The sequence below is a fragment of the Cyrtonyx montezumae genome, unplaced genomic scaffold (assembly GCF_038088225.1).
Source record: "Cyrtonyx montezumae isolate F1298 unplaced genomic scaffold, pur_monq_1.0 scaffold_1, whole genome shotgun sequence".
Classification (NCBI taxonomy): domain Eukaryota; kingdom Metazoa; phylum Chordata; class Aves; order Galliformes; family Odontophoridae; genus Cyrtonyx; species Cyrtonyx montezumae.
This window is the reverse complement of record NW_027071825.1, coordinates 1,516,095-1,539,996: the sequence shown is the minus strand read 5'-3', so window position 1 is coordinate 1,539,996 and position 23,902 is coordinate 1,516,095. Positions and strand designations below refer to the sequence as shown.

At 41.9% G+C, this 23,902-nt stretch overlaps 1 protein-coding gene across 1 annotated transcript in view; it reads left to right on the top strand.

The window, feature by feature from the left end:
* LEPR (leptin receptor) overlaps positions 1 to 23,902 on the top strand; it is a 46,657-nt gene that overhangs the window by 16,979 nt on the left and 5,776 nt on the right. The window contains exons 2-15 of the mRNA XM_065737293.1: positions 4,101 to 4,159; positions 6,727 to 7,035; positions 7,131 to 7,239; positions 9,787 to 9,992; positions 11,942 to 12,087; positions 12,168 to 12,312; positions 14,743 to 14,886; positions 15,208 to 15,325; positions 17,815 to 18,014; positions 20,463 to 20,611; positions 20,848 to 21,004; positions 21,091 to 21,173; positions 21,962 to 22,178; positions 23,265 to 23,447. Of these exons, the coding sequence (XP_065593365.1) occupies positions 4,120 to 4,159; positions 6,727 to 7,035; positions 7,131 to 7,239; positions 9,787 to 9,992; positions 11,942 to 12,087; positions 12,168 to 12,312; positions 14,743 to 14,886; positions 15,208 to 15,325; positions 17,815 to 18,014; positions 20,463 to 20,611; positions 20,848 to 21,004; positions 21,091 to 21,173; positions 21,962 to 22,178; positions 23,265 to 23,447 (2,206 nt within the window). The 5' untranslated portion in view covers positions 4,101 to 4,119. The remainder of the gene's footprint in view (positions 1 to 4,100; positions 4,160 to 6,726; positions 7,036 to 7,130; positions 7,240 to 9,786; positions 9,993 to 11,941; positions 12,088 to 12,167; positions 12,313 to 14,742; positions 14,887 to 15,207; positions 15,326 to 17,814; positions 18,015 to 20,462; positions 20,612 to 20,847; positions 21,005 to 21,090; positions 21,174 to 21,961; positions 22,179 to 23,264; positions 23,448 to 23,902) is intronic.

The window sequence follows — 23,902 nt, the reverse complement described above, 5'->3', positions numbered from 1 at the left end:
AGCAATGGCCAAGACGTCATCTGCAGTAATGCCTCCAGCTTTGGACACCTCTCTTTAGAAAAGAGAGCACTGCAGGAGCAGGTCTGAAGGAGGTCTGTGTGCCCTAGCTGGCATCCAGAAAAGGTGATCTGTGAAGACAGGCTGAAGGAACAGGAGCTGGTTAGTTTTACACAGTGGAAGACGAGTAGGAGACAATAACATAAATAATATATCTAAGGAACTCCCAAAAGGGGGAATTACATCTTATAACTTCTCCAAGTATATGAAAAAAGTAAAGAGGATTACAGGTAGATTTAGTTTAGAGATTAAGGAAGAAGATAAACCTTTAAAAGTAAGTAATTGTGCGCTAGTGTATTCTATGTGGGAGCTTTTCCCTACATATTTTCCCTGGCAAAGTGAAATAAAACTCAATTGAACGTTTTCTTGAGATGTTTCATCCTAAATAGAATATTATTTTTGAGTGATCCCATGTTGCATCCCGCCCACATTGAGTCAGCTCGCAGCAGCTTTTGCTTGCACTACAGAAGTGTTGGTGCAAACACTGCAACAGCTTTTGTACCCCTGACAGAAGCTGTACACAGGTTTCCCAAACTGTCACATCAGAATATTTCTAAAAGGGGCACCTACCAGGGACCTTTCAGTCTCTGCTATGCAAGAAAAGTGGTAAGCACAAGCAGGATTAAAGGACTGTATTTTCTATCCGTGCTCAATCCTCACTTTCAATTCCTTGACGTGATCTCTGGGTTTTGCTTATTAATTGGAAGCTCCTGGTAAATATGCGGTGTTGTTTTACATGTGCCATCAACTCTTTCCTCAGAGAGCTCGTTATTCTCGTGGACAGTGAAGTGCTGAAGGGACAAATGGGACTTACTCCACTCTCAGAAAGTCAGTGAGCAGGTAACGGATGCAAGCAGTACTGCAGAGCCACCTTTCTGAGCTCAGCTCTCAAGGAAGTCTCACTGGTAGCAAAGAAATTCCAGACTAAAATAGTCTGTCTCGTTTATTTTATCTTCTTGGAGGCTCAAAGCTGAATAATTATTCTTTTCTTAAACTCATTAAACCCTCACTTACGCGGTTTCTTTTCTGTCCTGTTTTCCTATCAGAGGTTGTTCCAAAAATGAGTTTTCTTCTACTGGCCAAGACTCAGATCTTAATGAATGTTTCTGTGGCAGGCTAAAGCCTGCCTGGTTTTGTGCCAGTACTGTCCTGGGCTTTAAACGGTTCCTAATTCCTTCCCCTTGGCACTTACCCCCAGCTGCTCACCACCCCTATATATGTCTTAGAAATCAGATGTTATCATGCTCCCCTCTTTCATACAGAAGCATATCGGTTTGTTCTTAACTATTGCAGCACTGCTACCTCACAAACGGGGTTAAAAAAAGCAGCGCCTGGGACTTGCAATTTCACGTGCTAATTTAAGTCCATTTCCATATTTGATGCCCCTCGAGCATTCTCCTCCCTCAGCTGTAGGACCTTTAGCTTCCTTGCCCTCCTGTTACCATACTACGGTCAACACCGTTATCTTCACAGCCCACAGAGGTTCAGTATTTAACGTGGGGTTATAGCAAATTTGTAATCTGTACTTTCGCAGTTTGCTTTAAGGAGGTTATCTCCAGTCTGGGATCTAATCCCTGCTTTTGCTGTACTCCTTCCAAGCCTCCTTTGCTCGGCTTTCCTGCCGCGTCTCCACCGAGTCCGGGCCCGGCGCTCTGCTCGCGGCACCCCGCCTCGTGCCTGAGGAGGGGCGGGGCGGGGGAGGCTCGGGCGGCGGGCGGAGCGGGGAGCCCAGCCTGGCTTCCAGAGCTGCGGCTGCGTGAGAGTGATGTGAGTGTATTGCTCGTGCGGCGTTTCACGTGTGACAGAGGAGCAGCGGCGGCTCCGCTCCACACGGGCGAGACTGGGTGGGAGCGGAGCGGGCAGCGCCGCTGTGAGGGAGCGGGAAGGAACGGGCGGGAACGGGCAGCGCCGCTGTGAGGGAGCGGGCGGGAACGGGCAGCGCCGCTGTGAGGGAGCGGGAAGGAACGGGCGGGAACGGGCAGCGCCGCTGTGAGGGAGCGGGCGGGAGCGGGCGACGAGTTTCTGAGAATTTGCCGCTGTTTGCTGTTTTGGGATGTTGTTGTCGAGGCAAGGCTGTCCGTACTGAAGGCTTTGCACGTGGGTTAGCGTGGAGATGGGAAAAACTGCGCAGCATCGGCGAAGCTGGCGGTTTCGGAATGCAGGATCTTAAGACTTAATGTTAAAATAGGTCCTCGCTCTGTCCGTTTGCACGGATGCTTTCCCAACCGCACATAAAGTCATTTGCCCTCACTGTGTTCTCTTGCATTTTCAGGAGATATAGACAAGTTTTCATAATGCCTCTTTTCAGAAACTCCAGTTGCATGTACCTCTTGTAAAACTTAGACGCTTTCCAACAGTCAGCATTTACGGTAAGGTCAGTATTCTCCCTAGGAGAGATGTTCAGCCCTCCGTCATCCAGCAGGACAGTCACCTTGTCCTGCGAGTAATCTGTACACAGCTCTTTTTTCCTCAAGCTTTGTGTACAGCATCCAGGAGGAGTACTCAGCTGTGACCAGAAGAGGAGCTCGTGCTGACGAGGCTCGCGTTGCTTTTAGTTTAAGAATGTCATTGTGATATCAACTTTGATCAATGTAATAGCAGTAGAAAAAATGCCTCAAGCTGATCCAAGCTACATTTTTGTCTCCTGGCCCAATTATTATTAAATTAGGCTGACAGCAGAATCTTTTTGGTTGCTTTATCTGGATGTTTATGTGGCATTAGGGAGTAGCAGTGCCTTAATCTTCAGTGCACCTTCCCCATGTGGTTTTGGACACCTGTAGTTGCTTTCTTATCAGTCACTATTAGGTAATGCAGGGTTGGAATTAAAACAGAAGCTGCTGTTGACACAATTAACTAATTGCTGTCTTAAATCAGGGGCAACTAGAGATGTTTTCACTCATGCTTCATAATCTTTGTAATGGTACAGTGAATTATTGGTAGTTACAGGAGCAGTGTTCCTTTAAACATCTAGGAGCAGTGAGACCAAGGAATCTGGGCTGCAGCTTTGCTTTTTTCAGTGCTTACGATGGGAGGACAACTGATGGACCATAATTTGTGACTTAGAGGTTTTGTTAGTTGATGTTTTTTACCTGCATTCAAAATGAGAGCCCTAAAGAGGTATGCGATAACATCCATGACACACTGATAACTTCATAACCTTTTGATATATATATGTCTGATTTTCTTGGACATATGGAAGTGATCTCTGTCACTTTGCTATTGAGAAGTGGTTGAGCTGTGAATGCAACTTTTGTTTCATCTATAAAAAAGGAGAAAACGAACTAGCTTTAATTAAGCCATAGGCTTTATCATATGAACAGTATGTCCTTATGCCAAGCAAATAGTTCTGAAAACATTTCTTTCTTTCCATTCAGAAACTTGGGAAGAACTAGATATGTTATGTCATAGGCTTATGGAAATAATCCCAGCCTGTGTCTTGGTGAAGTGGCAGACTTAGGGCTGTACCCAGCACATTTCCTCTGCCTTCATGGCTCACTTACTGGGGATTAGGCTAGTGGAGATGTGCAGGTAAGCCTGGTGTGGTAACAACACTACTGAGAGCACATTTTCCTCCAAAATAGGGGTTTGTGAAGCACTGCCTTTGAAATCTTGGTCTTTTCTCTTTAATTGATCAAAATGTAGCTGAAAATGTAGTCTGCTGATAACCTGAATGAACAGGCCTGAATCAGCTCACAGACCAAAAAGGAGCTGGTTGGTGCTGAAGAAATGGCTTGGCTCCAGACACAGTTGAGTTTCCAAGGGCTTAGATTCAGAGTTGTGCCTTTCAGACTACCAAGCCCAGTAGGTGAGCAATAGTCAGCCTGGAGGAGTGAAGTGCTGCCTAATTTTAATGATGGAAGAGAGCTGCACTGATGGTTAATTGATATACTAAGCAGTGTTAATGAGTTTTATTCTCAGATGACATTCTGATTTTGTTGTTGCTTTCTGTTATAAATATGTGAATAATAAAGTAAATGAAGTTCTCTGTAATGAAACTCTAATGATCATTATCATTCTCAGTTAATTTTCTTTGTTATTTTCAGACCAGCTCTTCAAAGCAAGATGTATCATCAAATCACTCTGACTGTGTTTGTGCTGTTGGGTAAGTTTCTGCCAACAGTGTGAAAAGTAAGTGCTGACCATTGTGTAGAATGAGGAGTTATCTCTGCTATTGTTTTACAGAGATGTTTGAAGTCATACTGCAGCATTTTAGTATCACAGCATGCAACTAGAATGTGCAGGATTGAAGTGTTGGCTCTCTCAAGGTCGTGCCTTTGTGTCTTATGCCAGAAAGCAGTGCAGTTGGTAGGTGAGATCAGAAAACATCAGCAGAACGTGTCTGGTGAGTTAGAATGCATACAGATAAAGGGCTCAGTTGAACTCAGAAGTGCAGTTTATTCTGTTACCCCTAGCAAGTACAGATGCAGAAAGGAAAATCCAAGTTCCATCAGAACTGCAAAGTTTGTTTAGGTCAGTGTAGCCAAGGTGGCACTTTGAGCTCTGCTGTTTTAGGTGACTGGTGTTCTTGCTTTTGTGAGCATGACGTTGTTAAAGTTGCTCCGTTTGCTGTATATGTTGTATAATGAGTATAATAAGCTTTGTTTGTAATTGGGAAACGTCCATACCAATATTGGTGTATGCTGCACAGGGACAGCTGGTATTTTGGTATTTGCCTGGTTTTTGGTTGTTTTTTTTTTGTAATTTTAAATTGAAAAAAGAGCCATTTGAAGAATTTTGATGATGGTGCTTATGGAGAAAGCAGATTCTGCAGTCTGTAATTAGTTTCAAAGACCCTTTTATCTTCACAAAAAATGAAGAACTCCTTAGACAATACCATACCTTTATTCAATCAGTATTAACTATTGTCTTGTTGACTAATTCTTCTTTTAAATACCTCATGTCATCTCAAGATGTCGTGTACCTTTTAATTAGAAAACCTGTATGCCTCAGGGAGTTTTCATTCGGTTTCAGAGCTGTTTGCCACTGATGGCCTGTACCTGCTGACATCGGTGTCCCCCCTGACTCACTTCTTCCTGTTTCCCAATAGAGCAGTCACCGTTGTTGGCATCTTTATAGCCTTCTTAACACAAGCATGCAAATATGCCACCAACTGAGAGTCTGAACTGTATGAGCAGGTCTCTCTGCATCCATGTTGCAGAGAGATGGTTGTAACAGGAGAGCATTTCTAATACATGCTATGTTTCATTAACAGACAGTTAAGAGCTATAGCAGTCCTATGCTGAACGTTCCGTACTGTAATTCATTACAGATGGTTTTTTTCCTTTTGCTTTTAACACACCTGCAGAAATAGTAACTGCATACATTTTGACTTTGTCAGATGTTCTTAGTCCTACGACATTGGTGTGCTATGAGAGAGCAGTCTGCTTTTGGGAAAAAATAGTGACTTGGCAAGAATATCTCCTTACTTGTCTGTGTGATTTGGGTGGTATGTTAGTTAACTGGCCTGTTTCATAGGCAGCCGTGTCACTCATTTGTTCTTGTTTAATCATGCATCATGGACTAATAATCAGTGTGGTCAACTGACTCCCCTGCATGGAGCCAGGAGCCTAATGAAGCTGGTATTTATGGAGGCACAAACTCTGTTAAAGGAGAGAGGAGAGATGAGCAGAACCCTTCAGGAGTCTGGTTACAAAACCTACGTGAAGAGAAAACGAAACACTTCAGCACGCTGCACAGTAACATGGTGTCTGCTCCTCATATTGCATGCATCTACACTTAGAAAACTTTCATTTTATATTTTTACTTTATTTGACTTACACACTATTAGACAGTGAACTTCTATTTTTCTTATTTTAATGTGGAAGCATAGAGCATGAATTAACTTCTGCCTAATGAGTGGTTTAAAATATTTATGCCTTGCCGAGCAAAAAGCTAAAAGCAGAAATGTGCACAAATCACCCACACATCTTTCTGTAACCAGAGCTTCAATCTATGCAATTCATTCAGTGTTTTACAGTAAGTTATTTCCAAAAGTGATGCGTTCATCCTTCTCAAAGTCACTATCAGTGTAATTCAGGCTACAGTTTACTGACAAGAGCTGCAGCTGTGGTCAGAGTGCTTTTTTTCTGGAGAACCCAATTCTGATGGAAAGATCCTTTTTTTCCTTCATTTCCCAGATAATATGAGGGGGTTGTATAGTTGCATCCAGTCCCATATTCTGGTAATACTGTTATTTGAAACTGAATGGTTGTGATGTGGCTATGTTATGTTTTCAATTGGATTATAATGTCTTCGGTGCCATGTTACTAAGAGCTGGATTGCAAGCGTCCCAGCACTGCAGGGAGGGACGTCTGTGTGATGTGTGATCTTAGAATTAGGATTCAGTGTATTCTGAACTTATATAGGACAGTTTACCCCAAAGTGATGCTTCTACTACAGGCTTGATCTTGACCTATTTCAAGAGGTTCAAAAAACCAAACTTTAATTGTAGAGACTTCAGAAGAGAAAGGTGGCATTGCCAATTGTGGCACTGGTTCAGAAAGGATGTTTTTAATATTTCTGACTCCAACTCAGAGGAGATAAGCCTCTGGAGATGATTTTATATAGATATATTTTAATAAACTTTTCTGTGTAATGTCATCTACTCCCTTTTCATTGTCAAGTGATGTGAAATTTTTGTTGCCAACATCTTTGTCCTTATATTTGTAGACTTCCTTCGCGTGGCAGCTGCCCAGTGTATGGTCCATGAGATTCATCCCAGGAGCTTTATGTTACCATGCCTGCTGCTGAATGAGACGTCTTCGAGTCCTTTTGCTGCTGGAGTTGTAGAGAGCTGGTCTGGTTTGAGGAGAGAGTATGGAGCTGCTGAAACCAACCTTCCCTTGCTGATGAATGGGGAAAGTTTTCTGTGTTGCCTTTGGAGTGATAACAACACCGATTGTTCTTTGTACAGAGCAAACATGCAAGCAAGGATGCTTATTCCTTCAGAAATAAGCATATCTGCGTTCCAGAAAAGAGGTAGGTTTCTCTGTCAAGGGTGTGGTAAGTTCCTTAAGAAAGAGCACATTGGTTTGTAGTGGTTCAGAAATGTTTAATCCATTTCTTGTACTTAGATTCATATTGGAACATTGAATGTTGGATTGAAGGCAAGCTGGATCTGTTAGTTTGTGGCCTGAAGTTCTACATGAGACTTGATTTGAAGGTTCATCTTTTATATGCTGTGTAAGTACAGACTTAAATTTCTCACTGTTAGCTTTAGAAATCTGAAGGCATTTTCTAAAACATTGGCATTGGTCTCTCAAGCTTGCTGCACAGTGGTAGCATTAGCTTCACAGGGAGGTGATATTTTATGTATCTTGTCTTACCTTAAAGTTATCTAAGACTGTACAGAGAAAAGCTCGTGGTTCTATCTTTGAATGAAAAACAATCAGCATGGAGACTCTCTCTGTTCTGCTCTTCCATGTTTCTCAAAGTGATTAAACAAGATCTCTTGCTGAAATATCTTTGCTTTTGCACTTGGTAAATTCCAAAGCTGCAGTCTGGTTCTACCTGTTTATGCTTTTGACCATTATGTTCTCTCCAAGTAATTAAGTGACTTGGTGTTTAGCATTGTATTCAGTGTTGCACTAATCACATTGGTGCTGCTGGGAGGCATCCATCTGTGTAGTTGTCACTGTCATAAACACTCTCTGCAGTGGTAATCACTCTGACTCTGGGGTAGCGTAGCCTGTCTGATTTTATTGGAGGTGGGTCTATTTGATTCTGCTGTTCTTCTTGTATTACTGCTGGATTGGAAGGGATGATATAACATATGGACTGAATTTCTTTAGGAAACCAGCTCCGTACATAGTTGACCATGCTAAATTTACAGGTGACAGCTTCTGTTTAGAATACAGAACTAGATGGCAGGTATTACTTGCCATAAATTATATCTGTAGTGAACATAGGAAGCAACGGTATGGGCTGGTAGCATGGTTGTATAGGCACATGGTACTTCAAAACTGAAATGTGATTTTGAGTGGGAACCCACATTTCCAGTGTTCCTCGTGACTTTGATTTTTCACATACTGTTTTGGTACAAGTACATCTCACTTTGCCTCTGTTCCAACAGATTCAGTCTCAACTGCAGAAAAATTTTAGCCAGTAATCTTAGTGTGGTTGCTGTGTGCTGCAGAGGCAAGGTGCAGTGTGGTCCCTGATGTTAGAGTACTTGCCTCGCTTCTCAGATTTCACATTAATATTTTTCTTTTAGGGTCCCTATGTTGTGGGGGAACGGCTAGCAGAGCAACTCAAATTGTGCTAAGGTGACAGTTTCCCCTGTTGGCTTGCTGATACCTTAACATTTTATTCACATGAGCCAAAATACCTTGAAAACATTCCCAGTTTCAAAAATATGCATTCCTGGCTTATGTTACACCCTGGGAGTTTGGAGCTCAGGCCAGAATTCTCACATATAAGGCAAGCAACGTATGAAAATAATGACCTAGAAGAATCTATACAATGAAGTTTTGCTCCATAGCAGTTTTAAGTTTTTCAGCCTTCAAGATGTTTCCTTTTGATTTTGCACATCCACAGTTTATTTGCTTGTAATAGTATCAAGTTATTTTGAGTAGAAAATGTTTTTCTCTGTCCAAAACAGTGCTGTGATAAGGGTACGTTCCCCAGCAGCATGTCTTTGGGGGGAGAAAGATTATTCTGAAACTTAATAAGATAAATTAGATTAATTTTCTACCAAAACTGAATGATCTTTCTAGTTGTATGTATTCAAGGAATGCTATAAGCCCTGATGGTTGATTACATTAACTGAAATCACTTAGCCTTAGGGATCCTTTCACAGTGGCACAGATGAATGCTTGCAGGTGAATTTCGAGGACTGATACAATTTGCCCTTTCATTAGATGGTGATTTATAGGATGTGCTCATGTTCTTGACCTGTTTTCAGTGCCTGAAGGGCACTTCTTTAGTTCTAGACTTAGACTTGTGTGTTCTTGAGGATAAATTACACAATTTACCTCAAGTTTGGTGTCTTAGTTGAACACATCAGTTATACACTGAGCTGGAAAACACTCACGTTCTGTTAGGGACTTAGCCTTGTGTGAACTAGTCAGCCATCTCTCTGCAGTGATAAGGGGCAGCTTGTTCAACCGAGTACTGACCTAGAGCTGCTATATGTGCACTGAGATACACTTAGTGAAAATCCTTAGCCCAGGAAGCTTTGCTCCATCAGCCCCAATAAGTGTAGCACTTCCACAAACACAGTGTATAGCAGTACTGAAAGCAGTGTCACAGAGCTTACCTCCCTTCAGATGTGTCTCAGCATACCTACCCAGCTGTGCTGTGCTGTTTCGTGTAATTAGAAGAGGAATAGAGGAGTTGGAATGAAATCCCAGTTTGGGTGGCAGAGCTGCAGTTAGGCAAGTTATTTAGTGAGCCCAGGACGTACCTGGTAATAGCTGTCATCAGGAGTCTGAAACCAGTCTGACTGAACTATGGGTCTCATCATGATTGTGGCACATCTGTTTGAGGATCAGACCTTAGTAAGACTTTTTGTGAAATCATCTAATTTGCTTTACTTGGAAACTATTTAAAAAGGGAGGAGCAGCAAAGTAAAAGTGATTAGTTACAGATACAATCTTTTAATCTTTTTTTTTAATTACAGGCAGTATTTTCATTTGTTTTTGCAAATAAACTTTGCCCAGAGACAGACACCTCTCTATTGAAATACAGTGTAGAGAGAAATACTTTGGTTTTGTTTGATTCACCTTCTAGGTCAGAGTTGTCACTGGCAGATATATCTACGAGCTCTCTGAGGAGGACTGCCATGGCTGCTCAGTGTAACTGCAGTGAGTATGGCAAATGTGAGTGCCATGTGCCCTCCCCAAGACTCAACCACACGTACATCATGTGGCTGAAGACTGTGACTGGTGTAACATGTCTTGGGTCACCTTTGATGTCAGTCAAGCCCATAGACATAGGTAAGTGTTACATAGCTACACTGTCAGCCTTTGTTAATGAGGAGTGGCAGCAGGATGACTTTAGATAAGAAGGAGGGCACAGGCAGAACAGGAGGGGACTTCTTGATTGTTCACTGAGGAGGAAGAAAGGCTGTTCCTAATGCTTCTTTGCGATTAACACTCTTGGTTTTTGTTGTGTTTTTCTTTATTCCTTACACATGCAATTCCAGCACTTTCCAAACTGGAAAACAGTCCTCTAATATTAATCAAGCCAAAGCCCTAATGACACTATGAATTCGCTATATGTTGCTGTCCATTATGTAAACACCGTTATTACAGATCTTGGCTAAGGTCAAGCAGGTAGGGTCTGTCAGCTGAGGGGGAAAGAAGTACAAGTTTGATTAACTTCTTTGTAACTGATGTGCTCTGCAAACAGAACAAGTTGAGAGTCTCTGGGTGGGGTAGTTCTGAAGATGAGAGGTTGCGTTTGTCATGTGCCAGGGGAAAAAAGTTATACATTCAGAACTGAGTGTGCTAGTGTTAAAATGCTGCTATTAAATTGTTCTGCATAGTGGAGTCTGTTTAAAAAAATGAACAGTATTAGTATGTGCTCTGCCAAGGTTTAGCTGAGATAAAAATTAGTTGGAAAGTAAAAATATGAAAACTTGTGTATTATGTCAGTAGAGCAGGTCGCAGCAGAATGAGAAAACGTCATTATTTGTATTGTAACATGCCCAGAAGTGTGAGGTAAAAGTCACTGACTTTTTTTTGTTTTAAAAGCTATGGCCCTCCACCCAAATCTCTTATTCCTGCTTGTATTCATTAGTCCACCTCAATGCAATTATCTTGGAGAATTTGGATAAGTAATAACAAAATAAGTTATGACTTAGTATAATGAATTTGTACTAAAAATAATGACCATTGTTGGTAAGTTGAGTGAAGTTGTGGTAATGCCATCCCAAGAAGATGTCTATAAGAACAAAGAAAGCCATGAATGGCCTCTGTGTATTAAGTCCAGTACTGAAGCTGCAGACTCTTACCTGAGTGAACCCCCAGGGAGCTCTGGGAGGTTCCAGGTGAGAACAGTGTGTAGTCACGGGGTTCAAATGCCAGGAGCCAATTACTTCTGGGGCTGTGGGGGCAAGCTGTGGACATCCAGCGCAGACAGAGCTAAAGTGAGCATGCACCCACTGCCTGAGACCCTTGGAAATGCTTTCTTTTCAGGTAAGGCACATGCTGTTTAATCTGCAGTGGTTTTTAACAGGATATCACCCTTGCATGAGAGGAACTCTGCTGAATGAGGACAAAGTCAACCAAAAGACACTGTACTTACACAGTGATATGAAAAGGTCTCATTAACAGGTAAAAGTAGGATCTAAGTTCCTTGTGTTTGTCCAAGGAAGAATGAATTTAATTGCAGTCCTCCTTTTAAATTGCCCATCTATTTCCTCCTCCAGAGAGTTCTCCATATCCTTGTGGGAACTTCCTGAAGCCCACGTTTTTCCCTTTGCCTTAATGTAGCTCTGTGGGAAGCCTTTTTTCATAGCCATAATCACTGTAGAAGGATGGGAAGATTTAGAAATTATGTGTACAGTATGAGGATGTTATTTCCTGTCTAATAAGGAGCCAGGCAAATGGCTTTGTACAGCTCTCCCATCCCTTTCAACCCTTTCTTCAGCAAATCAAGTAAATTAGTACTTGATTACTGGGGAGAAATGTGACCAAGGCACGAAATACTTGTAATTTTAAAGCAGACATTCGGTCAGACAGCATATCCTGATAGCTAATGGTTTAGCAGTGACAGGGTGAACTTTCACAGCAATATTACACAACATTGCTCTCTCATACGTTGCCTGTAGAGCAGCTGTTGAAAAATGAGCTTAAGGTGTGAAAGAAATTTCAAAATCAATAGAAGTCATTACAGCCAGCAGTCACAGGCAGTGTAAACTTGTCCATTAATTTGTCCACAGTAAAGCCTGAACCTCCTTTGAACGTGCATCTGGAAATGACAGAGAAAGGCCACGTGAAGATCTGCTGGTCTGAGCCTGTCCCGATGCCATACCCACTCCAATACGAAGTGAACATCTCTGGAAATTCTGGTCAAAATGGCTGGCAGGTGAGTCAGCCCTGCTCTTCCTCTTTCTTCATTTTTCCTGAATCATTATTCAGTAATAATAGCTTCTGATAATCCAACAGGTGGTTCAAACTGCTTTAAATACCACATTAGATGTAGACGATACGCTGCTTGATTCTTCCTCCTTTGCTCAAGTGCGGTGCAAGAATCATTATGGGCCAGGGTTCTGGAGTGAATGGAGCAGGCCGTATGACCTGAATTTGGGAGGTAGGTCATGGACAGGCACACTGACTAGTAAGTACACTTCTGGGATACAAGAGATTTACCAATTTTTGTTTTGTGGAATCCACGTGTGTGAGAACGTTACCGGGGAGCTGTGGTACACTGTGTGCATGAGTTGGACTGAAAATTCTTGTGGAAGCTGTTTAACCTTCTGCTCCTCCTGCTGCACAGCTTTACCTGAGATTGTGCTCTTTCCTTTGTAGAAGGTCAGCATTAAATGAGTGAAGCATGGAGACTGCACAGTGATCTCCGTGTCTGGCCTTATTGCTTTCAGACCCAGCAGAAGCTTTTGTTCTGCTTAACTCCTCTCAATACTTCCTTTCCTAATGCTTTCTCTAACATAGTTTAGCATAAGGCTTTGTAGCTGAATTAGAAGTGCAGAACATGGTTTAGGTTTTGTAGATTTAATGTGTAAACCATCTTGGTTTGCCATGTTGAGCCCAGTTCATAAATCATGTAGTAACACCAAATTAATTTCAGTACGTGCATCATTAGCATTATATATATTAACTTGTATACTGTATTCAATTCAGTTCACAACCAGAGCACGTTTCTTACATTTCACACACAGCGAGAGCTCTCTGGGACTCTAGAAAGGGCTCTTAAGATTTGGTAGGGTCCCTTATATCAGCACAGCTTCTGCTGAAATAGAACATAATTGGCTCTTCATTCAGTCAGAATATATGAGAGGGAAAAGATTTTATATTTGTCAGATCCTCGTCATTTATCGTGATAGCTTTGTGGGTTGGACTGTTTTGGGCCATGACTTTTGTCATGACTTTTTCTGCATTGTATTTTCCCATGCTGTGCTTGTGGTTAGTTGGAAATGTTTTGCTCTGCACTGCCACAGGTGCCCTATGCACAGTTAATGGCCGAGATGGTGTTGATACCTGCTTACCCTACACAAAGTAGTGTAATGTTCTTTCTCATATGCATCTGCTTTTATTTTCAGAAAGGATTTCTGAGCGTGTTGAGAAGCAAATGTGTGTGTGTATAAAAGAGGTGCAGTAGCTTCTGCTAGATCTATTTTTTGTGATCCAATGATGTGAAACTGTATTAAACATACATCTCATCAGCGTGATAAGCCTGGTGGCAGCATAGAGGGAGTAATTTCTTTACTGCAGGAGGCTCAAATTGGCATGTTCTCCCAATGGCCAATGTTAGGGTGAGCCAGTGGGAGAGCAGCAAGGTGTTCAGCACAGCTGACAGCAGCAAAATGGCTGCTAATGGGAATTCTGCCATGCATTCACGTGTGTATGTTAGGAGCAGAAGAGTATATGCTGGAATGAAGCAGCTGCATGTTTGTACAGCTGAGGGGTCTCATGTTCTCTTTTATGTTAATGAGAAAGTCTCTGACTATGACAGTTCTGTAGGTTGCCTGCTATCCGAGAGGGCCTGTGTTCTGGAAGAATTCTGAAAATATCCTGAACTACAAAAACAAAGCTGACCTCCTGAAGAGTTCTGCCTTGGCTTTGGGTCTCTCTTTGACCAACTGTTCCTTTTCAGCCAATGTGTAACACATGCAGCTTCCCTAAATACTGGGCTAATGGTGGCTGGGCTTACGTGTGTTTATGTGCTTTGCAGGCTTGGTGCCTGTATGCCTAGGTGAACTGCTTATCGAATCACTGCTACCATTGGGTATCAACTACACTGCTGAGACTGTGAAACAAGTTTTTGAGAGATTAGTCTCCTGATGACTTTACTAAATATTGAAGTGCTTGACTTTTCTGCCGTTCTGAATAGCAAATCTCTCAAATACGTTCCAGTATTACAGTAATGGCTCAGCTGGCGTATGCTTTCAGTATCCTCTCAGGGTCTAAAAATTCAGACTAATATATCTTTCAAACCTTAGCATCACTCTTCACTTGTTTGGATTTTCTCTCATTTCTGCCCGAGGGCAGTTTTAAACAGTAATGTTTGCGGTGTGTGCATTTGTGAGATGTGTTAAAGCAGTGAAAGCTTTCTGGGCTACAGGTACTTTTAGCAGCATTCAAATAAGCTGATTTTTCAAAAATGAATAAACACACTCATTTGATTGGACCTGATGCCTTAAATAAGTGGGCTGAGTAGAAAGCAGCAGCACTGACTTAGGTTCTCAGGTTTTGATTTACAGGAGCTCATATGACTTTCACTGCTCTGGTTGTTCTCACTCTACTCCCTGGATACTTTCTGTCACTTAATTACTGCTTGCCTAGGGACAGTAAAGGTTATTTTTATTAAAATTTGTAAACGTGAGTTATGGAAGGAAGCAGTCAAGGATCTGTTCCTGCTCCTCTGCCCTATAGTGACCAGTAATAGTGAACCTGGAAGAAGATGGTGTAGAGATACAACTGGATAATAGTAATTTTCTGTTGATCTGTGGTTTTGGTTGTTGTTCCAATTCTAATCTCAGTGCATTTATCTCTTTTCTTGTAGCTGAAGTCCTGTACTTCCCTTCTAAGATTCTGACCAGTGTTGGTTCTAATGTTTCATTTCATTGCATCTATAAAAACAAAAGCAAGAGCGTAGCATCTGAGGAGATTGTTTGGTGGCTGAATTTAGCAGAAGAAATCCCAGAAAGTCAGTATACGCTTGTGAATGATCGCGTAAGCAAAGTTACTCTTTTCAACTTGAAAGCAACAAAACCTAGAGGAAGTTTCTTCTATAACGCATTGTACTGTTGCCATCAAAGTAGGGAATGCCATCATAGATACGCTGAATTATATGTAGTAGGTAAGAGTCCAGATGAATTTAAATTACAGTTTTGGTGCATTTTAATAGTAAGGTCAATCTTCTTAAACTCCACCTAGCTTTTATCAAATAGTTACAACTTTTAATGCATGTTTTTTTGTACAAACAATTATATCTTATTTTAATAACTTTTAATGTGTTTTTAATTAGATGTGAATATCAATATCAAATGTGAAACTGATGGGTACTTAACTAAAATGACTTGCAGATGGTCTGCAAACCCAGACACATTGCTCTTGGGGACTTCCTTGCAGTTAAGGTACCACAGGTGTGTATAGCTTTTAATTCATGCGTTGTTTGGAAAGTGTTACTGAAAGTACTATTATAGCAAAGAATTATGAATAGATTATGAAAGGCATAATTACAAAACGTGCTTACTTCCTGCAAGCCAAGTTCCTCAACTGGATCTCCAGAGGAATTAAACATGTGCAAATGAGGGCTATGGGTATCTGAGTAAGTACTGTGGATTTTATTTTCTGTTGATCTCTTCTGCATTTGTGAATCCTGTCGATGCAGTTCAGAAGCCAGTTCTGTAAGTACAGTTTAGAACACAGATATTTAATAACTCAGTTGTTACACTGACCTACATCTGCCTAAACTAATTACTGAACTCAGCTGCTGAGGTTTTTTCAATTCGTCTTTCTGCTTGCATTGTGTGAGTGAATACAAGCTAACCTGGCTCCGAAAGTGGGTATGTTTATATCACCTATATAAAATCTTCTAGTTGCTTGTTTCTACAGTCAGTAAGGAAGTAAAATAGAGGAAACCAGGAAAAAAAAACAACCCCAAAACCCCAACAAAAGCACTCATTGACAGAGCACTGGAGCCAGAGCCCAGATTGGCTCTAAAATCTCTGTCCTTGGAGAGAGACTTATGGACCTCAGCAGAGCAGGATGCTGGGCAGCCTGGTCAGACTAGAACTCTGTGTCTTTCTTTCTACATACAGACAGTATATTTATATACAAAGACAAAAAACAGTCTTGGTTCAGAAATGGTTCAGACTGTTGCTTTCTGAAGATAATGTCTTTGGTGGCTGAAGCAATTCTTTCATTTGCTGTTCTGCGGGACTAGATACGTAAAGGTTTTGCAAGCCCTGGGAGCCTGATCCTTTGGAAAGCTAACTTTTTAGTTAGTCTTAGTTTTTCCTAGTGAAGGTGGATTTAATTTCTGAACTACTGCTGCACTGAGATGAATATTTCTCAGGGTTTTATGGACTGAAGCAATTGCTGAATGCTTGAGATTTCACGTGGAAACTTCTAGGGCAGGATTGGTGACTAACTGACAGCTGAGGTAGCTTTTCTTTTGACTGGCTTCAGAAGTGTGAGTGTAATTAGTGTTGTGCTGGGCAGGGAGACTGAAGTAAGCACAGTGCTGCTCATGCCATGTTTTTATTCCCACTTTTTCACTGTTCAGGTTTAGCAATTTTTTTAATTTATATGTGTGCTTGCTCTGTTAATGCTACAGACTGAAAGAGCTTTAACAGAAAGTGTCATGGGGAATGTGTGTGAATGTAATAATTACTAAAATGTTTCTGTATAAGACTTCTAAGGCTTTTGAGTTATGAGAACACCACAATATGTAAGAGAATGTCATGCAAGTGATGCTGAAGAAAAATACAAAATGAGCGTTTACAAGCCTGAAACATAATAAAATATGCAGTTGTTTTTAATTGCCCAAGCTTGATTTCAGTGGGGAACTGCACACACAGCAGAGTTGCTGAAGTTTGCTTAGACACAGGCAAGTCCTCAGGATGAAGGTTAGGAATGAGGTTTGTTGCACTGGCATCAGACCTGTCAAGTTTTCCAGGAGCACACAGCTATTCTTCATATCGATGTGATTACATTTGAGAGCTGAAATCCCTTGCTGCACACTGGTGTGGTGCCATAGCTTTGCGTGTTGGTGTTTTGTTTTCATTGGCTCGTTATTACGTCTCTACAGTCAGTGCTGCCAACAGTAACAGCACAGAACTGTTCATCCTAGAAAAACAGAACACTAAGCTAAACCTTCTAAACACCAGACAACTGTTTAATCAGTATTAGCTGTGTTGACAGGAAGAGGAAGGATCCAGCTAAGCCTAACTTTTGTGGTCCAGCTGAATACTGAATACCCTATCTGGCCACTCACTACAAGTCTGAGCTGTGCAGAAGCTTAGGAGGAATTTGGAGCCTGTCCTTCCCACCTCCCTTAAGACATTGCCATTTGGTCCAGAGCCCAGGTCTCCTGTCTTCTTTTGCCAGCTGTGATGCTGACTGCCTGTGGGATCTTGATAGCACCCTCCAGAATTAATACTCGTATGGGATTTCAGTCTCCTGGAGACTTAACTGTACATATCTGATTGGGCTCCTGTGCTCTGGACATCAGTTGGTGTTTGGCAGGTCATATTCCTGGCTACCTTGCTAAGACATACCTCTAAAGTAACATGATTTATAAGTGTTTGGAAGTGGTTGCTCTTTCTGTAGCTCTATCTTCCTGCTGTTAGTCTGTTATCAAAAGATTTTGCACTGGGATGAGCTTTCCATGTCCTACTTTTCATCCAGCCTAAGAGCCAGAGCTTTAAAGCATAACCCTACAGTGTTATTTATCTGTTCAATGCAGACTTAAGTTCAATATCTGTCCAAATAATCATTGAAAAAAAAAACAACAAAACCTTCTCACAGTTCCAGTGATAACATTTGTTTTAATTACCTCCTATATGACTGATGCCATGAGCAGCTTATTGTTGCAGTGTATTAACTGAATGTTTTTTTCTCTTTTAAGGAGCAAAATTTATTGTTCTAACTTTCCAAGTACTCCTCCAGAATCAGAGGTGAAAGAATGCCATTTACAGAGGAATCATTCTTACGAGTGCACATTTCAGCCTGTTTTTCTTTTATCTGGATATACCATGTGGATTGAGTTTAAGCACTCGCTGGGAACACTTGAATCCCCACCGACTTGTGTCGTTCCAGCAGATGTGGGTAAGTCTAGAGTTCTGCACGTCTTTCTTCACTTGTGACCTTGGATTTCAGGCCTTATATGGTATAGGTAAAGTACTTCATAGCATTTTAAATAAATTATATTGTGGAAAGAACATACAAACATAAGAACTTCAGTGTCATCTTCTAAAAAAGCTTTGGATTAAATGTTATTTCCATAGATTTTGCTTGGCACAGGAGTAGACTATAACTGTAGCAAGTACCTATAAAATGAAACACTTATGTTTGTATGTTTATCCTTGAGTGGTTTGCAAAGTCATCCACAAGAAGGAAAAAAAATGTTTTTTAAAAGGCAGTGTGATTTTTAAGATTCTTGATCAGCTACTTGTTTCTGATCTCTTTTCTGAGAAGTGACTGAGAGGGACTGCTGAGCCCGGAGAAGGGGAGGCTTTGAGGGATGCAATGTCCATACTCACCTGAAGGGGTGTGCAGGGAGAACAGAGCCAGGCTTCAGGCATTGATGCCCAGCGTAGGCCCAGAGGCACTAGGCACAGACTGGAGCCCAGGAGCTCCCTGAGCCCGCCACACAGCACTCTGTGCTGGGAAGTGCCAAAAAGCTGGCACAGGGACCAGAGACTGGGGAGACTTCTCATCTCCAACCCCACGTGGATGTGGGGCTGGGCACAGCTCTGGGGGCTCTGCTGGGGAGGGGGTTGGACCAGATGCACCTAGAGGGCCCCGAGCCTCAGCCATGCTGTGTTTCTCTGAAGGTTATGCTTTGAGGCAGCATACACATTGCTTACATGCTTGCACATTCCTGTTTAAAATCATAGGAACCGTTTATGTTCTTGCATGTTTTTTGGAAAGTTTGTTTTGTGACACATAGGCACTTAAATTTGTGTAAAAGATAGAGGCAGAAACAGTGTTTGAATGTTTTCAAACACTGCAAAACGTGTGAAGCGAGTCTTGTTACTGGGTCCATGACTCAGAGCATTCATTGGACTCTGTATTGCTTTGGACACAAATGAGAACATATGCAGAGGGAACACACTGCAGCTTTGGCTTCGGGTGACTTCTGCAAAAAAATGTTCTCCATCCATCGACAGAGAGGAAGTGTCAGCTTTCCACCCAGATTCAGCTAGTGTTTGCAATAGCTGGTTCTTTCTGTACTTGAGATAGACCACGAAGTCCTGCATGAAATAAAGCAGAATAGAGTACATATGTTATGGGAGTGGAAAGGTGCATGCACCTAGGGAACATAAAATAAACCAAACTATGCCTTGCATTTCAGATTTTAATTAGAGTGAGCAAAAATGAACTTGCACGTGAAGGAAATAAGTTCAGTGCATTATAGCTAACTAGGGTATGGGATTTAGCATTTCATTATCATTGCTACTTTGTCCTTGTGTTTTTCAGTCCTGCTTATAACCAGTTTAAAGAGAATTATTTGTCATTCCTGGGCATCAAAAATAAGGGTGGTGTAAGGGATGGTGAGTGGAGATTCTGCTCCTTTGCTGCTTAAAAAATTTGCCAAACAAACTCCAACCTGGCTCTTGCCTGAGTGGAAGCTGCACTGTCAGTTTGTATCAGTGGCTTCTGTGCTGGGCAGTGTTTGGCAGGCCCAGTTCAGGGGAAAGTGGCTTTGTACAGTGCTCCCCATGAGGAATGCAGCCCACAGGTGTTCAGGAGTACAGCTCATTCAAGTCATCCCTTCAGGGACAAAGCAGCCAACAGAACTGACCTTCACTGGATGAAAGATGCTTTGTATCATAGCAAAACAAAACCTGCTCGTTCCAACCTTGCCCAGAATTTAAAATGTATGTCAAGTTTTTCTCATTTATTTGTTTTTTTTCTCCCACCTTCTCACTGGTCAAAACAAATTTATTCTGACTTGACTTTGTTAACCAGCTGGGGCTTTCTGACACTGATGCTCAGTCTGCTGGAGAAGCTCAATCTTGGTGAACTTTTCTGTAAAATAAGAACTTTGCTTAATATCTCCATTAATCTTTGCATAAGCCCACACTGTCCCTGTGCTTTATAGGATCTGCCTTTGTGGGCTTTGTGAGCCTCCCCTTGTGACACTGGTGTGCCCTGTTAGTGTCAGGCTGCATCTGCTGCTTGCACCAGGCGGGTGCTGAAGATGGCATAGTTTAAATTCGAGTGAAACCTACTGAAACTTCCACATGGGTTTTAAAAACGCAATGTTTATGTCATAAGAAATTTTGGTATATCAACTTAAGATTTTTGATGATTTTAATTTGGGTCAGAACTGGAATTGATTTCCTCTTTCTCAACCAGAAGCCCTCTGCCTGCAGCGAATAGCGGCCCAGCCTGCACTGGGGAGTTGCTGTGCTAGTCCAGTGCACTTGGAGTAGAGGCTGTGACGTTACCTGCTGCCCTTGGAAGGAGGAATGCATGCCACGATGACTTGTTTGGATGACAAATATGTGGTGATGTTACAGTCTTTTTATTTTTCTTCGTATTTTCCAGTGAAGCCACTTCCTCCCTCTGACATTAAAGCAGAGATCACCAGAACTGATGGGCTGCTGAACGTGAGCTGGACAAACCCTGTGTTTTCAAGTGATGATCTGAAGTTTCAGATTCGGTATGCAGTGAACAGGGAAGAACTCACATGGGAGGTACTGTCTTTTTCAATCCAGAGCAAAGCATGAATTGTTGCAGTGCTGTCATTTAGCCTGTCAGTTAGCAGGTACTGATGGAGCCTGTTGTATGCAGTGAATCAGAGTTCTGAGTGTTTGCATTATCTAGCAAGGGAATGTTACTGAGCAGCCCTCTCTCTTGTAAGAGTTTTGGTTGTCACAGATGCCAAAACAACCTTTAGTTCTTACTCTCAGTATTTTGACTTCTGTTACAGCTGTATGAAGTTCTAAGTGTACCAACAAGATCAGCTGTGATAGAAGTTCAGCTTTGTGTTGAATATGTTGTTCAGATGCGCTGCAGAGCACTGGATGACTTAGGTTACTGGAGCAACTGGAGCAGATCAGCCTATGCAGCAGTAAAGGACATCCAAGGTAGATGTGCTTTCAGGGTGTGCTCTGGTGGTTTGTCTGGTTTCAGGCTGAGTTGTGACATTTTTCTTTCTAAACTAATGATGCAGCTCCCTTACATGGCCCTGAGTTTTGGAGAGTTATCACTGAGGATCCGACAGCGGGGCAGAAGAATGTTACGCTCCTGTGGAAGGTGAGAATGGTTATGTTTTGATCCTTCACTTTGGAAAAGGTATGATCCAAAAGCACTGCTAGAATTACCCAGCTGGGAGTGTGGTAGTGCGTGCTTCCCTGTGCAGGCAGCGCTGTGTTGTGTGTTCATGGCAGCCCGCAGTCACTGTTAATTATACAGATGGTGTGAAGCAGATTTAACAAGCAATTTGTTCTAATACTTGCACAAAAAAAAAAGGGTAACATGGAATCAAAGACTGTAAGGGAATGAGAGATGCAGTTTTTGGCTGCCAAGTTCTGCTAACCGAGATCTCTGAGCAGAATGTGCCACTGACTCCTAGACAGCTGCCTGTACAAACACCGCTGCAACTGCATGTAGACTTGGCAGAGCCATCTTCAAAGGTTAAAGCAGGATAGAGGAAAGAAGTACAGCAGTGACTGGCCACTCCTGTTTGTCCTTGCAGCGATGTTGAGTGTGAAAATAATCATCTGTTCTGGGGTTTTTTTTTGGTTGTTTTTCAATCCTGAAAAAAATACTAATGTAAACCAGCGAAGTTTTGTAGGAGTTTGAAACTTTGTGTTTCCTCGTGTCCCCTTTCACTGGGGAGACATCAGGGAGGGGTACCAGCTTTCAGAAAGAGAGGAAGTCAGTTTCTGAATGGACTGTGGTGTCTTTGCTTCAGGAAGCAGTGTATAAAGTATCTTTCTTGGGTCACGTTTTCTTAAAACTGTGACGCTGACACTTCTGCTCAAATGTTTTATTTTGAAACCAAAGTCTGGGAAATTGATTAATGTCAGTGTTTGCCACAGCCACTGATGAAGAGTCACTCACTGTGCAGTGTGAGCCACTATGTTGTGAAGCATCAGACGTCAGAAAACACCTCGTGGTCAGAACATGTGGACAGTGGCACCACCTGCTCATTTCTGTGGACCGAACGCACACACACAGTTACAGTTTTAGCTGTGAATTCAATTGGAGCTTCTTCAGTTAATTTTAATTTGACTCTGTCACAACAAATGAGCACAGGTAAGAACGTGTTGGTTACCGTTTTGAGATGTGAAATATGGTAGGAATCCTTGTGATGCTTTTAGGAAAGCTTTCTTTGTAATGAAATTCCCTTTGTTGGGAAAAAAAAAAGAGAAACATGTTTTGTTCAGCTATGAGTAGGAAACAGCTTCTGCATCGTGCCAGTAAAGCTGTTTGAGAAATGGAAATTCCATCACCTGAAAATCCTACCTGGGACGTCTCTCCTCCAGTACCATAACAGAAAGTAATCAACCAAATAAAAATGAGATTGTGCTGTGGAACTGATGGTGCATCTGCTTTGTCTGGGGGACACCCAGCACTTTTGCTGGGGAATGTTTTCTTGTTTCCAGAACAAAATGTGGTCTTGTTTCCCCAGCTGCTCACCTGTCGGGCTGCCAGCACACACAGCTGGCAGAGGTGCAGCCCTCTCTCCTGAGCTGCCCTCTCAGCTCTGCTTGATTAATGAAACGAAGACTATTGATAAATGAAATTTTAAATTATGTAGCATTCGTAAGCAAACGTGTGCTGTGGGGAACACTTCTGCAGTGCATTCATAGACCCTTGCCACAGTAATGCCACTTCAGAAGTGTTTTTATGGGTCAAATTCTTTCTGGTATGTAAGGGTGGAAACGTGTAGTTGGTAGCAGATGAAGTGGGAAGCGTTGGCCTGCCTGGATTATGGCCTGGCTGTGTTATTTAGGGGGATTAGATAGGATTTAGCTTGCAGACTCTCAGTGTATGTTTTGCTAGCTAAGGTCCGTCTGTTGATTATTTCTTAGCTAAGGAGTGATGATTAAAGAGGTACACATGACAACGTGGGCATTTGTTTGGTGAGAAGCTTGGTCTGTTTAGTGCTTGGGACTAGTTGGTGTAGACCAGAGCTTCACTGGCTTAAGGAGAAATACATTTGCTTATGTGAACAGTGGATCGTGCTGTGCTGTGTAACGATAAAAACTGAAATGAAGCTCTTAAACTGCAGCGGTCATTGGTGTGCATGTGTGCTGCAGTGCTCACCTCCTGCTCAGCCAGTTCTTCCCTGTGTCCGAGCTCGTGTCTCTCTCAGCTCTTCTGTCCTTGCTTTGGCAGTGAATGCAGTGCAGTCTCTCATTGCTTACCCAGTGAACAGCACTTGTGTGATTTTGACTTGGACGCTTTTGCCTCAAATATACACGATAACATCTTTCACTATTGAGTGGAGAAACCTTAACAAGGAAGAGGAGATGAAATGGGTGCGAGTTCCTCCGAATATTAGTAAATACTATATTTATGGTGAGTGAGTACCTGCAAATGTAATGCACGATGTTAATTGCTATGGAATAGGAAAATGTGTTCCTGAGCTCTCAGATTCCTTTCTTCCCATTTCTCTGTTTCTGATTTTGTGGTAAGGAGCAGTGGAACAGTTCTTGATTATCACTAGAGGCCTGCCTGCTGCATTCTTCATTGAGATCGATGAAGAATGATGTTCAGATCTGTGTTCATTTTTTGGCAATAGAACAGAGTTAGTTCTGGAATACTGTTCGTACCAGCTGGTTACATAAGTTAAGGTGTTAATTCCATCTGCATTATTTGCTTTAATCTTAGAAATGTTTATAGTAGTTGCAAAGAAGTGTTAATTCCATGAGGGGGGAAATAAAGCAAGGTTATGCAGTGAAGATAAATAGTTTTAATCTTTTTGATATTAAAGTGCATACCTATAAATGTTGTTTTCCTCATTCCCCTCTGTG